Source organism: Bidens hawaiensis, unplaced genomic scaffold (assembly GCF_021521415.1).
Source record: "Bidens hawaiensis isolate Kalapana, Puna unplaced genomic scaffold, B.hawaiensis_p1.1 tig00000780_1, whole genome shotgun sequence".
Taxonomy (NCBI): domain Eukaryota; kingdom Viridiplantae; phylum Streptophyta; class Magnoliopsida; order Asterales; family Asteraceae; genus Bidens; species Bidens hawaiensis.
Genome location: NW_027491045.1, coordinates 2,026,824 through 2,043,743, shown reverse-complemented (window position 1 = coordinate 2,043,743; position 16,920 = coordinate 2,026,824). Strand labels below are relative to the sequence as shown.

General features: G+C 37.3%; 1 protein-coding gene across 1 annotated transcript; it reads left to right on the top strand.

Annotated features, from left to right (window-relative positions):
* Positions 1-11,245: 11,245 nt before the first annotated feature.
* LOC143537953 (C2 domain-containing protein At1g53590-like) lies at positions 11,246-16,699 on the top strand. The gene is made up of 11 exons (XM_077031611.1): positions 11,246-11,571; positions 11,667-11,741; positions 13,048-13,191; positions 13,776-13,871; positions 13,953-14,084; positions 14,158-14,310; positions 14,409-14,450; positions 14,741-14,789; positions 14,888-14,980; positions 15,057-15,240; positions 15,682-16,699. The coding sequence occupies exons 1-11, from the start codon at positions 11,446-11,448 to the stop codon at positions 16,685-16,687; spliced, it is 2,100 nt and encodes a 699-aa protein (XP_076887726.1). The 5' UTR covers positions 11,246-11,445; the 3' UTR covers positions 16,688-16,699.
* The last annotated feature ends 221 nt before the right edge of the window (positions 16,700-16,920 follow it).

The following is a 16,920-nucleotide window of genomic DNA, read 5'->3' as shown; positions in this document are numbered from 1 at the left end:
CTGACCTCTTGGATGGATATCCGTTAGGTTCGGGTGATGGGTTTGGCGGCTACAGGCCTGTCGTCGACCCTACAGGTGCGTAGGGTTATTTTGGCCTTTTATTATTTCTATATATATATATTTTTTTATCATCTTTTCCTAACTGCTTTTTGCTTTTGCAGTGTCGGATTCCAATGAAGTGTATGTTCCACGATGGAACATCCGCCGAGGAACAACCCTTCGGACGCCTGTAGAATGCGTCGAGTGGGCGCGCCACGCCGCCCCAAGGGGGGCGCTGGAGGAAGCAATGTCAAGCTACCAGGAGGGTAGGTTGACAAATGAGCTCCGGATTCTCCTAGCCCGGATGCAGCCGCGCGTCGAGCTGCTTTGTCGTGAAAACGACAAGTTAAAGGCAGCTCGGATCCAAGAAGTAGCTCAGGCGCGGGCTGTCCGAGAGGAGAACAGGAGGCTCTCCGCTGTTGCTGCGGAGAAGGAGAAGGCCTTCAAGGCCCTTGAGGTTGAAGTTCAGGCCCGTCTCGAGGCCCGTTCCAAGGCTGCCCAAGCTGTTAACGAACAGCTTCGGCTGGCTAAGGAAACTGCACGGAACGCAACTGAGAGGGCCACCAAGGCTGAAGCTGTTGCTGAGCCTCTACGCCTCGAGAATTAGGAACTTAAAGCCAAACTAGAGAGGCTCCAACAGGCTCATGATGCCTTGGCCATGGAAGACGCCAAGAAGCTCCAAGAGATCTTGGAACAGAGGGGCGTGCTTGACCATACTGAGCGTAAGCTTAAGGGCGTCGAAGAGGCTTCGGCTAAAGAAGTGTTGCTTGCCAACCTTAACAAAAGTGAAGCCGAACGCGCCCGTAACCAAGCTCAAGCTGCCCTCCAGGAGGCTCTGGTTACCAAGGAATGGCTTCTACGAGAAGCGTTGTCGCAGGTAAGGTTAGCTTCATAATGTCTTCACGCTTTTCTTTATACTTAGAAAAGGTTTTGATACTTGTATTTTTGTTTTGTAGGTTGTGCATCGGGTCTTCACGGACACATCATACGACGATGCCATGAGCGCAGCCCTCAACGCTTCTCATGAGGATGGGGAAAAGGCTGGCTTCCTGCTTGGTCTAGGGTTCGTTGAGAAGGGCATCCCGCCTTCCAACTTCCCTTTATATGATGTGGATACTGAAGCTGCTTATGACCAAGCAGTGAACCAGTATGCTGCCTTCCCGCATCCAGTGGTGGAGAAGGTGAACGAAGTTGCTGCTGCTGATGATAGGTTAACCATTCTCAAGACCTTTCTTGAACCGCCACAGCCAAGTGATGGTGCGGGTACAAGTGGGTTTGGAGGGAGTGGTCCTGAAGCTTGAACCTTTAGATCCCTTCCCACTGTTAGGATAGGTTTACATTGTATAGATTTATATTCTTGTAGGCGGGTAGATACCCGGCCATTCTTGTAATACTTGAATTATTATGAAATATAAATTTTTGTGCGGGTAGGACCGCTACTTTCACTGGATGTCTTGCTTTATAAACGTTATATGACTTGCTCATGCATACTTTAGTTTAAATTAGCAACTTCCCAAGTGTTCTGAATAAGTTAACCTTTGAACGTGGTAGATAATAGGTTGAAGTTTTGCTTCCTCCTTCGTGATTGTGCGGGTAAGACCGTCACGTGAACTTAGTAGGATGGCTAAACTTTACCTATATCTGACCTGCGTGGAGGTTTTCCTCATCTTTTCCTTAGAAATTTTCTAAGTGTTTAGAATAAGTTAACCGTTCGACGCGCAGTTGTCAATAGGTTAGTTCGGTTTCCTCTATCATGATTTGTGCGGTTAGGACCGGTACTTTCATTTAGTGGGATCACCAAACTTTACCTATAACTGACCTGCGTGAAGGTTTTCAGTTTATTGTGTTTACGCGGGTTTTTCCGCCGTCCACACGCAACGATTTCTTTACACATGCGGTGAAAACCGGCATCAGCGTTTTGAATAAATTAACCGTTCGACGCGCGGTTGTCAATAGGTTAGTTCGGTTTCCTCTATCATGATTTGTGCGGGTAAGACCGTCACTTTCCTTTAGTGGGAAGACCAAACTTTACCTATGACTGACCTGCGTGAAGGTTTGCCGTTTTTTGTGTTTATGCGGGTTTTGCCGCCTTCCACACGCAACGACTTCTTTACACATGCGGTGAAAACCGGCATCAGCGTTTTGAATAAATTAACCGTTCGACGCGCGGTTGTCAATAGGTTAGTTCGGTTTCCTCTATCATGATTTGTGCGGGTAAGACCGTCACTTTCATTTAGTGGGATGACCAAACTTTACCTATGACTGACCTGCGTGAAGGTTTGCCGTTTTTTTTTTGTGTTTATGCGGGTTTTGCCGCCTTCCACACGCAACGACTTACTTCCCCACTTATGTATGCGGTGAAGACCGGCATATCAGTGTAGAAAGTTCATAAGTATAAATGTAAGACCATCAGCGTCAATGTGATAAGGAGAATCATTTCCATTAGAAGTGGCTCTGGGCCTTTTCTTTTACAAGTTTGGAATTGATCTACATGCAGACTGTGTAATTGAGCTCCCTTCCATGTTCTTGGGAGTGTCATCGAGCCTTTCGAGCCGATATGCACTTGGTTCGGAATCTCGTTGTTTACGCAGTATGTAGTCTCCGACATTGAAGCTGCAGTTTTATTCGTGTTTTCCCCAACTGGGGTTCTACACGCATTAGCCTGCTCAGCGTTCATTACGCCACGAGGTGCGTCGGTGTCGGATTCCTCCGAATCATCGTCCAAGTACTCGCACTCATTGCTCATGTTGAGCTGTTGAGTGCTTCCGAATTCGTCAGCCTGTTGGAGTGAACGCAAGCGTTCATCCAACTCAGCTTGGAATTCCCTTTGACGTTTTTCCGCCCATGCTTTAACTTGTTCAAGTGTTTGGCGGGGGGGCCTCGTCTGTTGTCTTTCCACCTGGGTATCAATGAATCCCAGGGGAGGATTGTTTACTGCACTTGCCCCGGCTCGGGTAACCGGGGTAGTGTTCGTAAAATTTACTGCACTTTCCCCGGCTTGGGTAACCGGGGTAGTGTTCGTAAAATGTGTGTATTCGCCGGTGTTCCCCCCAGTAGCTGGGGTTGTGGTTACCGGGGTTTCTTGGTCATTCGCTGGCTTTGGCAACGGAGTAACCTTAACCATCTTTTCGGAGGTTTTGAAAAAACTGAATAAATTAGTTCTAGCTTTTATGCACGGATGGCGCCAATGAAGAAACACTAATCGACCCCGGGCAGATTACGGATAATCTGGGGGTTAAATAGATGTTTCCCACGAGGGGTTAGATCCGGCGAAGATGGTTCTTCTGATAACCTGCAAAACAGACACCGTGAGCTCGTCACTGAGAAGGGGGGGTACCTCCTTGTGACCACCCTCCGGCGTGAGAATCAGACTAGATTGCTCTTGAATATAAGTGTATATTAAGAGAATGACTAGAGCAGATATCAGGTAATATATCAAGATATGAGATATGAGATAAGATGATACCATTCCAAGGTGTTGGAGTATTTATAGCCGAATGTAGGTTTCCAAGCAGGTACAGCCGGCTGAATAGTGTTCCTGTTCTGCCAACTGTGGGCTACGCACATGCCATGCTGGTGGTTGGTGGGTAGGCAGCAGCTGATAGTGACCAGGCCGGCTGTGTACTATTCCTCTTCCACCAACTGCAGGCTATGCACGTCCTCCGACAGGTTGGTGAGTAGGCAGCGGCTAATAGTGACATACAGTACAAGAGCGTGCTGCTCGTCATACTGTTGTCAGTGAGCTGTCGTATCTTTGGTCAGATCTTTTGTCCATACCTCGTCAGGTACAGTACAAAAGATCCTCCAGTATCGTACGGACTGGCTCATTTTGGCGGGAGTTTTCCCGGCTTTGTGCGGGAGTGTTCCCGGCTTGCTCACTCCTTCTTCAGGTGACATTACTGAATTATTTAAGAGTTAAGTGCCTTGTGCGTGTAGCCTTGCTGCGCAGGTAGCCTTCCCTGATGGCTTGTATCCGCAGCTGCGGGAACAGGCGGAGTACTTCACCATTGGGAGGCTTTTCCTGCGGGAACAGCTTGCGTACTGCGCGTAAGGACGTCACGTCTCTGAGCATGGTGGGTCCTGCGGGCCCAGTTGGTTTCTGCGCAGACGTCCCTCTTCAAGGGGTTGCGAGTTTAGCCTTTGCGCAAACGTCCCTGTTGAAGGTGAGTCTTGCGGGTTCAACTGCGCAGACGTCCCTCTTTGAGGTGAGTCTTGCGGGTCCAACTGGGCTCTGCTGGACCTACCTCTTCAGATAGAAAGGGTCGTTTTGTCAAGGAACTATCATAAACTTTTATCCTTATCAGTCAACAGTCAGATACATATGTTCGATTTTGTTTTTAAATGATAGTGTTCTTTAATAATTCAAGACTTATAACTCGCTTGAAAGTTGAAATTCAAAACAACCTGAGCTCTGGTTTGCTGAAGCCAAAATGCCAAATAGAGCATTAAAAAGGTCCAACTTTAAAAAATATTCAGCTATATATACTTTTTGGTTATTAAATCTAAGTGATTTAATAAGTATTATTTTGTGTTTGTTATACTCGTCCATGTATACAAGAAATTTTATTTTTTTAGAAGTATAGAATTTGGTTCAAGCTTCATCCGAGCTCCAAGCTGATTCAATTTTAGCTTGGTTAAGAGTTTCCGAGTTGGCTCGGCTTGGCTCAGTGATCGTTAAATAGGTGGTCCTTAAGACGTTAACCTTGGGACTTGATGACCTTCGTTTGAGTCAATCAAAAACCTAATTATTCTAAATAGTTAGAGCAAGTAGGGTATCGTATCACAAGGAGTATGTGGTTAATGTAATTCGTGTAACATGTTTAATATTATGAAGTAAACGGTTTTAGTGTCGATCACACAAGCAATAGTTTAAATTAAGAGAACTAAGCAACGAACAAGTAAACGAGTATTAAGCAGTTAACAAAGCAAACCACACCCGGGAATTCAAGTAAGCAACCAAACAGTATCTCATACAACCTAACAAATTGATTATTAACGATTAACTAAAAACTGATCAACCAGACAAAACCTTAGACGTCAACAACTATTTTACACACGACACTGGTTATCAAACAGTCCTTGCCAGTGTGACTCAGTTAAGGGTAATTGTACGTTTTATCGTATTCAATCTAACGAAACAGTTATATGACTAATTATCTAGCAACTGGTAACAGATCGTTCAGACCAACGTAAACCTAAACCGACCGAACACACAGAAATACTAAACATCAATAATCATATATCAATCTTCAATAATCAAAACCTAATTATTCTTAATCACATGAGAAAAACTGTAAATAGTTACAAACTATACATCCCGGGTGCGATTCTAGGAGATTAGCCGAGCCGAGACATTATCAAATCTTCGATACGGATGATATGGACCATAGATATGGTCTTGACACGAGCTAGGATAGTGGAAATAGCCTCTTGGAGCTGCTGGAATCGCCTATGGTTCCTCAAGATGGAGTTAGGGTTCTTCCCAATGAAAAATAACATATAAACCTAAAATTCCCGTCTGCACTCCCGTCGCGTACCGCGACGGGTCTTCAAAGGTCAATCGCGTACCGCGATTGACCAAAAAGTCAAACAATAATTTACCGCGATGGGTACTTCAGCAGGCACATCGCGTACCGCGATGGGACCCTGTTACAACAATCTTTATTCTTTTCATCGTTTTGCGTGCTGAACATCCCGGGTCTTCATTCCGTGTCACAGCAGGTCCATAATGAGTACTTTAACGCCTGTGACCTGAAATCCAATAATACACGTATAAAGTATCGATAGTTCTAGAATAAACAGTTAAAACTAAATAATAAACGAACTAAAACATATACAAATTAACCGACCATCAGGACTTCTTTGTTAAAATATACTATTGTTTCAAATTAATATCAAAGATATACTATTTTCTAGTTGGTATTATTTTTTCATGAACACTCAAAAACAGTGTCAATTTCTCGTTGCTAAGCTATCTTGGGCTTGGGCATTAAGCTGGAGTTTATAGGCTTGGATATTGGGCTGATGTATATTGGCTTAATGGTTTTGGATATTGGGCTGGAGTAAACAATTCGTTAGTGTGTCTGTGTTTTTTTAAAGAAAGTGAGGAAGTGCGTTTCTAAAGAATAAAGAATGAGCTAGTGGTGGAGTGGTAAGGAAGAGACTTGGTGTTTTTGTAACCTAGGTTCGATTCATGCTCACAACATATAGTTTCAGAGGCACCAGGGTGATGATGAGAGACTAGATGAGTATGTGGCTTTCACTAATTGGATTCTTAAACTGAACGTGTTTTTTCTCACCGCACTTTCGTGCATTCGGGCGAGTGTTCACGGGCGTCGGCCTTAGGTGAGGGTTTTTCCCGGATTGAAAGACGAGTGTATCCTGATGTGGTAAATTTAGCCAGTATCCCATTTGGATGATTCGTTGGCCATTAAAAAAATCTTCTCAAAAACCCGTCACTTTACAAAGTTCAGTTACAAAAATGACTAAAAAAGTATTTTTTTTCACCAAGTGTTACTGTGATTGCTCGCCAACTTTGAACACAGATTTATATTACACTTTCGTTAATGCAAGTTCTAAGTTCTAACCACTTTGTTTGACTTCTATGTTGTGAGACTTTCGCAACAAACCAAAGCATGTTCAAAATAAAGCTAAGGCTAATGAGATATCAATGCTTAAAATTAGGTATATAAAATGTGAATATTAAGCAAGAAAACTAAGAAACAAATGGAAACTTGTCTAATATTGATGGAGAGACAAAACCTTGAGAGGTTTATAAAGAGACACATTCCTTTGGTTTTGATATAATTATAAAGAATAACAATTTGGTTTTTGTGATTTTCTTGATAAATCATATGTACCAAGTCATACCAACTTATTTAAAATAGTAAATATAATATCATAGTTTAATGGGAATAAAAGTATAAAAGTTGTAAAGCAAATCCAAAAAGGCTTGCCGACATGCGAAGCACCAAAATCCCGCTACGTCATAACATGTTGAATTATTCATTTGGGACCCTAACCTATTTGTGGTTAAGATAAGATATTTGTCACAATCTATTAATTTAATTAATCAAAAAATAGTGTTCACATACATTTATTCATTGAACATAGAGGTGTTCAAAAAAACCGGTTATAGAACTGGTTTGGTCGGTTTAACCGAAAACCGGTTAATAGAAAAACCGGTTATTAAAAAACCGGTTAGACCGGTTATTGAACCGCCGGTTAGTACTTCGGTTACTCATTCGTGGACAAAAACCGGTTATTGAACCGGTTAGTAAAAAAACCGGTTAAATTTAAAAACCGGTTATTAAAAAACCGGTTAACCTAAAAACCGGTTAACCGGTTAACGGTCAAAAACCGGTTAATAAAACGGCCATATGACCGTTTGGGTCCTTTTTTGCCCGTTTTTTCTTGATTTCTAGCCGTTTTTTTTAACATTTTACGCCCACAAACAACTATATATAGTTTAGGTTGGGTAGGTTAGCTCACACTCGATTATACAACTCTACTAGCTCTAAACGTTTATTTCATACGCGATTATTTTGTTATCTCACACTCAATTATACCACATTACCACTCCATACGCTCTTATTTCGTAGTCGTTTATTTCATACTCGTACTCGTTTATTTCATACTCGATTATACGCTCTTATTATCATGGCCTCCCAAAGTGCTGCTTCATCCGTCAACATGGGTGCCTCGAACACAGACATAACGGTCGTTCGGATCATCCCCACGAAACGAAACCAAGATGTGTGGCAACATTTCGACCTATGCGAACTGTCTAACGGTCGCCAAAAAGCTCGATGCAAGCACTGTTTGAAGTTCTATGCCAAAGATGCAAACTCCACTTTAAAAGCGCATATACAACAGCGCTTTTGCAAGGCCTTGAAGGACGAAGCGGGAAGTAGTTCGCAGCCGGAGATGACGAATCAAGGAGGGGTGTTTACGTACGACGTTGAAGCGGTACGTCAACAGTTTTCAAACTTTGTGATTCAACAAACACTTCCTTTCAACCACTTCGACAACCCTCAATTCACGGAGATGATGCAAAACTATGTTCAACCACGCTACCAACACGTAAGTCGTTCGACCCTTAGAAGAGATTGTCTTAAAGCATGGAAAAACAACATCAATGCTCACTCGAGGGGGAAATGGAGTATGAAGCGGGCTTGTATGAAGACGAGGTCAATGAAGGACACACTCAACCAATGACCGATGAAGAAGCCGCGTACGACGATTACCTAAGAAATAGCTCGGGATCGGGTAGCGAAGAAAATTAGTTAAAGAAACAGCAAACATGGAGGCAAATCATGAGTAAGAAACAGCAAGTTGTTCATGTAATCGTGTCTAAGCATTCTTTTTCCTAATATGTGCTCTTATTTACTTGTTGATTTGGATTTTTCTAATTAGTTAAAGAAACAGCAAACATGGAGGCAAATCATGAACAAACTGCGATTGGGAACAACAGGAGCATCTGCTAGTTCACGATTTAATGTTTGTATTTTTGAGTTAAATCATGAACAACAGTTCTTGGCAGAGATTTCTTCAGTGTTAATGATTTAATGTTTGTATTTTTGAGTTACGAATATGCGATAACGATTTAATGTTTGTATTTTTAATGTAAAAACTATAAATGAAAGTTATGTGTTTTTAATCTTTGGTTTGTTGAAAACACATTCACCAACACACACTCATACTCATCTTCCAAGCAAAGAACCCTAACAACGAAAGCAAAGAATGGCTTCGGTCAGTCCGTTTTGCCTTGTAGTTACCGGTTTGCCTTGTAGTTACCGGTTTGTTTATACTGTGAAAAAATAATGGTCTTCATTAAGTACAAAATATAAAAAACAAATATTCGTATTTGAAACCGCGAAATTTAAAAAAAAAAAAAAAAAAAACGGTTAATAAAAAAAACCGGTTAATAAAAAAACCGGTTTATTAACCGGTTTCTAAACCGGTCCTAACCGGTTAGACCGGTTAGGGTTTTGACAGAAAAAAACCGGTTATTAACCGGTCCGGTTATTAACCGAACCGGTTTTTTTCCGGGCCAAAAAAAACCGGTCCGGTTAATAACCGAACCGGTTTTTTTAAAAAAACCGGTTTGTGCACCTCTAATTGAACATAACAGTAAATGTTGAACATAACATCAAATGACTAAGAAACTTATTAAATGTTTAACATGAGAACATAACATTAAATGTTGAACGTAAGATTAAATATGACTAAGAAACCTATTAAATGTTTAACATAGGATTAAATAACACTTATTAAATGTTGAACGTAAGATTGCACTTATTTTGCGGAGTCGATGACTTACCTAGATAACAGGTTATGTAAGTTTTTTTTAATACTTTGACGTCGCAAAATATTTTTAAAAAAATGGAAAAATGTAGTAAAAATTGAGAAAAATTGCAACTTTTTTTTAGAAATTGCAAAAAAAAAAGAATAATTGCAATTTTTTTTAGATTTTATTTTTTTGCAATTTTCCTCAATTAATTTTTTTTTCTCAATTTTTACTAAATTTGTCAATTAAAAAAATATTTTGCAATGTCAAACTATTTAAAAATAATAAAAAAAACCTACATAACATGCTATTTAGGTAAAATATCCAGGATTAGAACAAAAAAGAAAACTTTAGTGACCTGCTTGGAACAAAACATTTTATGAGTGATTTGATTGAAACAATTTCAAAACCTGGTTACTATTTTTTTTACGAAGATTTTTTTTAATATGTATATATTAAGAAAAAAAAATAATCGTTACAGTTTATTCGAAACAACCGTCAATTTCCTAAGAAAATAAGTGAAAAAGAGAAAATAGACCCAAAATAGTACTTCTTTCTTATTCTTTTTCTCAAACAAATATTACAATATATAGAAAAACCAAAGACATAATAATTGAAAAAAATAAACAATAAAGAAACATAATTATAATACAAATAGTTTTTATCCCCCGTATTACGGGGTTTTTTTATTTTATTTGTTTATAATATTTATTTTATTTTTAAATTTTTTTTATTGTATAAAAATTAATAATATTCTTATGAATTGATGATAAATTGTTTCATAAATAAATGAAATGTTATAACCCGGTTTAAAAGTTATATGGGTTTGATGAGACTCAAGTCCCGTTTATTTTTTTATTATAAAATTGGTTTTTTAATTATAAATAATATATAACTTTTTTTAAATAAATCATATATTAATTTTGGGTATATCCCTACTTTATAGGATTTTTAAATCAAATATTTGGTGAGATTAGTTTTTAATTTAATGAGCATTTATAACCCGTTTAAGAAATATCTGGGTTTGGTAAGACCCATACCCATGATTTCGGGTCAAATGCATGAGAAGTCTCAATTTAAAAATCAAGCAAATCTGGTGACTCCAAAAAAGGGGAGTTTATCCCCCGTATTACGGGGGCTGTTTTATATTACTCGTTTTTAATATTTATATACTTTTTTTAGTTTAATTTTATTTATTGTATGAAATTTAAAATATACGTAGAGTTTGTTGATAAAAGGGTTTCATAAATAACTAAATTATTATAACACGGTTTAAAAGTTATATGGGTTTGGTAAGACTCAAGACCCGCTTATTTTTTTACTATAAAATTGTTTCTTAATTATAAATATCTTTTTTTTGAATTATATAATATTTTTTAGTATATCCTATTTTATAGGATTTTCACATCAATAATTTGGTGAGAATAACTTTTAATTTAATGAGATTTTATAACCCGTTTAAGGAATATCTGGGTTTGGTTAGACCCGTACCCGTGATTTCGGGTCAAACGCATAAGAATTATCCATTTAAAAATCAAGCAAATTTGGTGACTCAAAAAACAAAGAGAGCGACCATATCGCGACATATAAGATTTTTATGTTTTCATTTATATATATTATAGATTATTATAGATAAGAAAATTAAATAAAAAATAACCTTAATTAATATATTAAACTTAAATTATATTTATGATCATATCAATAACTCACTAATATGTTACGTTCAAGAAACCACATCTGTAAACAAAAAGATAACAAAGACGTATCTGATTAATATAGCTATAATAAATACAATTAAATGCTCTTTTTAATGAAACATCAAATTTATAAAAATGACACGTATGATAACTGATAGCAAACATAAAAAAAAACAAAATAACTGATTAACAACACGTCTCAAACCCGTCCAATACGGTGCCAAAAAACAGTAGCTTTAGCTGCGGTCAAAGTCAACCCACCTGATATAAAATAATAATCAATCACCAAAATTCAAATCAATGAGTAACTATATTCCAAATCTAAGCAAGACCCATTTAAATTGAGAGCCCTAGGATCATTCTTGATCAATCAATTCATCAAATTGATTGAATTTAATGGTTGAGTGAGAATCTTGATCGATGGATATAACAGAGGTTTCGATTATTCATCATGTGGGCATTGTGTTGTTGGTTATATGGTTGTTATCTTCGTTTGGTTATTGTCATCCGTTAGTTTACTTTGTGTCTTTGATCTATCTTTATTTGGTAAGCAATATCTTTTTAGTGTAGTTTTACTGTTTTCTTGATTTAGGGTTTTTATTTTTTTTATTTTTTATTTATTTATTATTTTTTTTTTGAAGGTTCATGAGAATTATGCAGAGAGGTTTAGGAGGAAGGTGAGGTTTGAAGAAAGAAGACAAGCCAATCAAAAAAGGGTGATTTTTTTAACTTTTTTTATTATGCATTAATTCATTTACAGTGAATTTATTAATTTAATGAATTGGTGTTGGATATTTTTAGATTTTTTTCTTTTTTTTGACTTAGTTTTTTTGATTGTTAGCTTATTGATGGTGATCAAGTCGGATAATCGAATCTTTAGCTGGAAAAAACTGAAATTTTGTTTTTGGTTTTGTTAGCTTATTGTTCATGATGATCAAGTCGGATAATCGAACCTTTAGCTGGAAAAAACTGAAATTTAAGTCTTTTGGTTTTGCTAGCTTATTGTTCATGGTGATCAAGTCGGATAATCGAATCTTTAGCTGGAAAAACTGAAATTTAAGCCTTTTGATTTTGTTAGCTTATCGTTCATGGTGATCAAGTTGGATAATTGAATCTTTAGCTGAAAAAAAAACTGAAATTTTGTTAACCTCTTTTAATTTTGTTAGCTTATTCATGGTGATCAAGTTATATAATTGAACCTTTAGCTCGACAAAACTGAAATTTTAGCTGGAAAAAACTGAAATTTTAGTTTTGCTAACTTATTGATGGTGATCAAGCTGGAAAAAAAATTATTATCACCTTTTGGTTTCGCTAGCTTGGATAGTTGAATCTTTAGCTGGAAAAAAACTGAAATTTAGCAACCCCTTTTGGTTTCGTTAGCTTATTCGTGGTGATCGTGTTGAATAATTGAGTCTTTAGCAGGAAATCAAGCTGAAATTTATTATCCTTTTTGGTTTTGTTAGCTTATTGTTGATGGTGATCAAGTTGGATAAATGAATCTTTAGCTGGAAAAAACTGAACTTTGTTTACACCTTTAGTTTCTTTAGCTTATTGATGGTGATCAAGTTGGATAATTGAATCTTTAGCTGGAAAAAACTGAAATTTATTAACCCCTTTTCGTTTTAGCTTATTCATGGTGATCAAGTTGAATAGTTCAATCTTTAGCCCGAAAAATTGAATTTTTGTTAAACCACTCTTGCTTTTGCTTATTGATGGCGATCAAGCTGGATAATTGAATCTTTAGCTGAAAAAAATTGAAACTTTGTTGGTTTGTTAGCTTATTCGTGGTGATCAAGTTGGAAAATTGAATCTTTAGCTGGAAAAAACTGAAACTTATTAACCCCTTTTGGTTTGTTAGCTTATTTGTGTCGATCATGTTGGATAATTGAGTCTTAAGCTGGAAAAAAGCTGAAAATTATTATCCCGTTTCGGTTTTGTTAGCTTATTCATGGTGATCAAGTGGAATAATTAATTCTTTAGCTGGAAAAACTGAAATTTATTAACCCCTTTTGGTTTTTGTAGGTACTATCTGATTCTGAATCGGTACGGTGGTTGAACCATTTGGTAGAAAATGTTTGGCCGACATGTATGGAAAATATTGTCTCACAGAAAATACTCCTCCCAATCATACCATGGTTCTTGGAGAAGTATAAACCGTGGACCGTGGTATGAATTGCATCTTTTTACTTTTTTTTAATAGAGTATTATCTTCATATGCTTTGAATCTGAATTTAGTTGGATGCTGCAATAAATGCTTGATATAGAAATATAGAATATTTATGTGAATATATGCATTGGGTTAGATTGAATCACATGAATGAAGAATTATAGATACTTTTTAGCTAACTATGGTTAAACATCACTTTTAGAGAGAAACTTGATATATTTTAAATTGAATTACAGGTTAAACATCAAGTTTGTCTGAAATAGTCAACTTCATCACCTAACACATAGTGGGATTAAAATAGATTCCATATTAAAATAGTCAACTTTCTCCTAAGGACCCTAACTTTGACCAGTTTTGACTCAACTACGTGAGGCACGCCTTTTTGCCCTTAATGCGTTTTCCTAAACGCCTCGTGTCTCAGGCGCGCCTTTTTAAACCAAGTGAAGAGATTACTTAAAACTACAAGTTTCTTTAACTTTAGCTAAATTTTTAATATTGGAACCTAAAAGACTTAAAATTAACCTTTAGAGATCAAATCGAGAAGTTGCTATTGGTTAATCTTTGTGTGTAAAAATGTTTGCAGAAAGAAGCTACCGTTCAAAGCTTATATATGGGAAGATCACCGCCTATGATCACTGAAATGAGGGTTTGTCGTCAATCTACCGGTGACGATCATTTGGTAAGTTAACTTGTCTTCATCATGGGATTATCTTGTAATAATCATTTCTCTTAATAGTGATTTCTGATTTTTTTTTTAAAGGTTTTGGAACTTGGATTAAATTTCAAAACAGCTGATGACATGAGTGCGCTATTAGCTGTGAAACTTACGAAAAGATTAGGTTTTGGCATGTCGGCTAAAATGCACATAACAGGAATGCATGTTGAAGGAAAGGTATAATCTTTTGGTAATAATCAAGACTTGCGAGGTTAATTATGTAATTTGTGATATTTGGAATTGGTTTTAGGTATTAGTGGGAATAAAGTTTCTCCCAAAATTGCCATTTCTTGGACGTTTGAGGGTGTGTTTTGTTGAACCACCATACTTTCAGATGACGGTAAAACCGATATTTTCTCATGGCCTTGATGTTACTGAAGTTCCCGGGATTGCTGGATGGCTGGTTAGTACCCGGTTTACTTAATCGATTGCGATTACAAACACGTGCACATGAACACGCTCGAACTGATACATGTTTAAAATTATTTTTCACTTGATTAGGATAAGCTTCTGCAAGTTGCATTCGAGGAGACACTGGTTGAGGTAACACGTTCATCCAGGTTGAAACGGGTCACATTGCGGGATGACTTGACCAAATACGCTTTTGTTCATTTTCTCCATTTTTATGTATAGTTATTTAGTTAATGACTTAATGCAATAAATATGATTACAATGATGGTTAAAAATGATATAGGATGCTATATAGTATATACACTATGGGTGACTTACAACCCGTTTGACCCGTTTTTGCCTCGTTAAATTTATATTTGACCCGTTTGACCATTATGTATATTTGACAAGGGTTTCTGAATTAAAAGTTCATTTTTTTGCAGCCTAATATGTTGGTGGTGGATCTTGCGAAATTTGTTTCACCAGAATCAGGTATAACACATTTTTACCACTCGAACATTAGCATGAGGTTGTCGTGTTTACATGTATTATGGTAGGTTTTAACTTCTATTTTTTTTGTTACATTCTAGACACTTTTTATTCATTTGTTGAAAAAGATCCAGTTGGTTATGCCATAGTGGAAATTATGGAAGGATCAGATATGAAACCATCCGACATGAACGGTAAGTTCACTTTAAAAATCGCATTAACTTTTCAACCCGTTTAGCGGACACACGGGCTAACCGAACCACTTTCCAGGGTTGGCGGATCCTTACATAAAAGGACAGCTTGGCACACACCGGTTCAAGACCAAGACACAAAAGAAAACATTAACTCCAAAATGGTACGAAGAGTTCAAGATTCCAATTGTTTCATGGGATGCACCTAATCTTCTTGAAATCGGAGTCCGTGATAAAGATCACCTTTACGATGACACCCTTGGGTTCGTTTATTCACTATTTCTTGTTCATTACTATAAAAGAAGTTGGGTAACGGTTTAGTGGGTCAAAATGTTTTTGTGCGGGTCAAGTTGGCATGATCTGAAACACTTTTTGTCTAATTTTTTTTTTATAAATAATGATAATATTTTTATTAAATAAATAACTTATTTATTTTATATAAAATATAAACTTTTTATAATTTATTTATTTTCATTTGCTTAATTAAGTTATTTACTTTTCTTATTTTTTATGATTTATATATTTAATCAAAGAAATGGAAATAAATTATAAAAAAAACTGTTAGATAGAATATGCTAAAGATATTAGAAATAATAATGTATTAGTGAAATTTACTCTAACTAGTAATAATTATAACAGTTACTTTGTACTCAAAATATATACAACTCATATTCATATGATTGGATTATGCTTGTTTCATGCAGTGATTGCTGTGTAAAGATTAATGATCTTAGAGATGGTGAAAGACATGACATGTGGCTATCTCTTAAGAACATTAAAACGGGAAGACTGCGTCTTGTGGTTAAGGTTATTGAAGCCGAAGAAAAGGTAGCTGAACAACCAAAAGTTAATGGCAATGCATCAAAGAGTGAGTTCAAGAAAGACAACGGTCCGGATAAATTGCCTGAAAGCACTAAAAAGGAGGCAGCCGATTATTTTGAACCGATTGATGTTGAAGGGCAACGAGAGACGGGCATATGGGTCCACCACCCGGGTGCTAACGTTGCACAAGTTTGGGAGCCAAGAAAAGGGAAGAACCGATCCCGTAAAGAAAGTGAGTCGGTGACTAGCAGCATCAGGTCTGAAACATCCCCAAACGACTCAAGCAGCACAGATGAAAGTTTGGAGGGTAACAAACCGAAATCAAGAAACGTGGTTAAGAGGGGGTTTCATAAAGTTGGCTCATTGTTTCATAGAAGCCCGAGACCCGAGAATAACGATAAAGATAAAGATAAATCAAGAAGTTTCAAGAAAACGGTTGATGAAGATTGTGATTCGCCACATGAAAACGTTCGGGCCGTGAACAAGAAGGAGATAGGGGTAAAGTTGGTAATTGAGGACCCAGAAGGTGGATTAGAAGAGAGCCCGGTGGGAAGTGAGCTCGGAAGCTCGGATCAAAGAAAAGTCAAAGGCACGGTCAAAAGCATTCTAAAGCATACGGTTTCGCGTAAAGGGTCTAATAAAGAACGAGATAATGATTTGGCGGTGCAGTTGGACTCATCAGGTGATGTCGGGTCAATTGGGTCAACTGGATACCGGCCTGATGGTGAAGGCGGTTTAGATGATCCGGGTAGCTTTAGAATCAATGGAGGGGATCTAAATGGATCAGATAAACCTAAAGTAGATGATTTTACAAGAACGGGCCAGGGCCCGGGCCCGACTTACCAGGTTACCGGGGATCAAGTAATATCTTCTCTTTCACCTAAATAACGCGTCTGTTTTTTAGCTGTAGATGAAAGTTTTTTTTGTAATATGTGTGTGTGAGTTGCATGATAGTTGTGTATACTATAGCATGTATATCTTGCAAATAGGTGAACTTGTGTGGAACAGTAAACTGATATATGCAAATAGAAAGATTTTGTTACTGTAATATACTTATGACTTAAACCACAAAGAATGGCTGTTATGTGCACTACTACATTATGATGTGATATGTTATATGA

Excerpts from the sequence above, each read along its gene's own strand:
- LOC143537953 (XM_077031611.1), top strand. The coding sequence starts at position 11,446 with ATGGATATAACAGAGGTTTCGATTATTCATCATGTGGGCATTGTGTTG. Across the intron at positions 13,192-13,775 it reads AGTATAAACCGTGGACCGTG|AAAGAAGCTACCGTTCAAAG; the intron begins GTATGAATTGCA and ends AAATGTTTGCAG. Across the intron at positions 14,085-14,157 it reads GAATGCATGTTGAAGGAAAG|GTATTAGTGGGAATAAAGTT; the intron begins GTATAATCTTTT and ends AATTGGTTTTAG.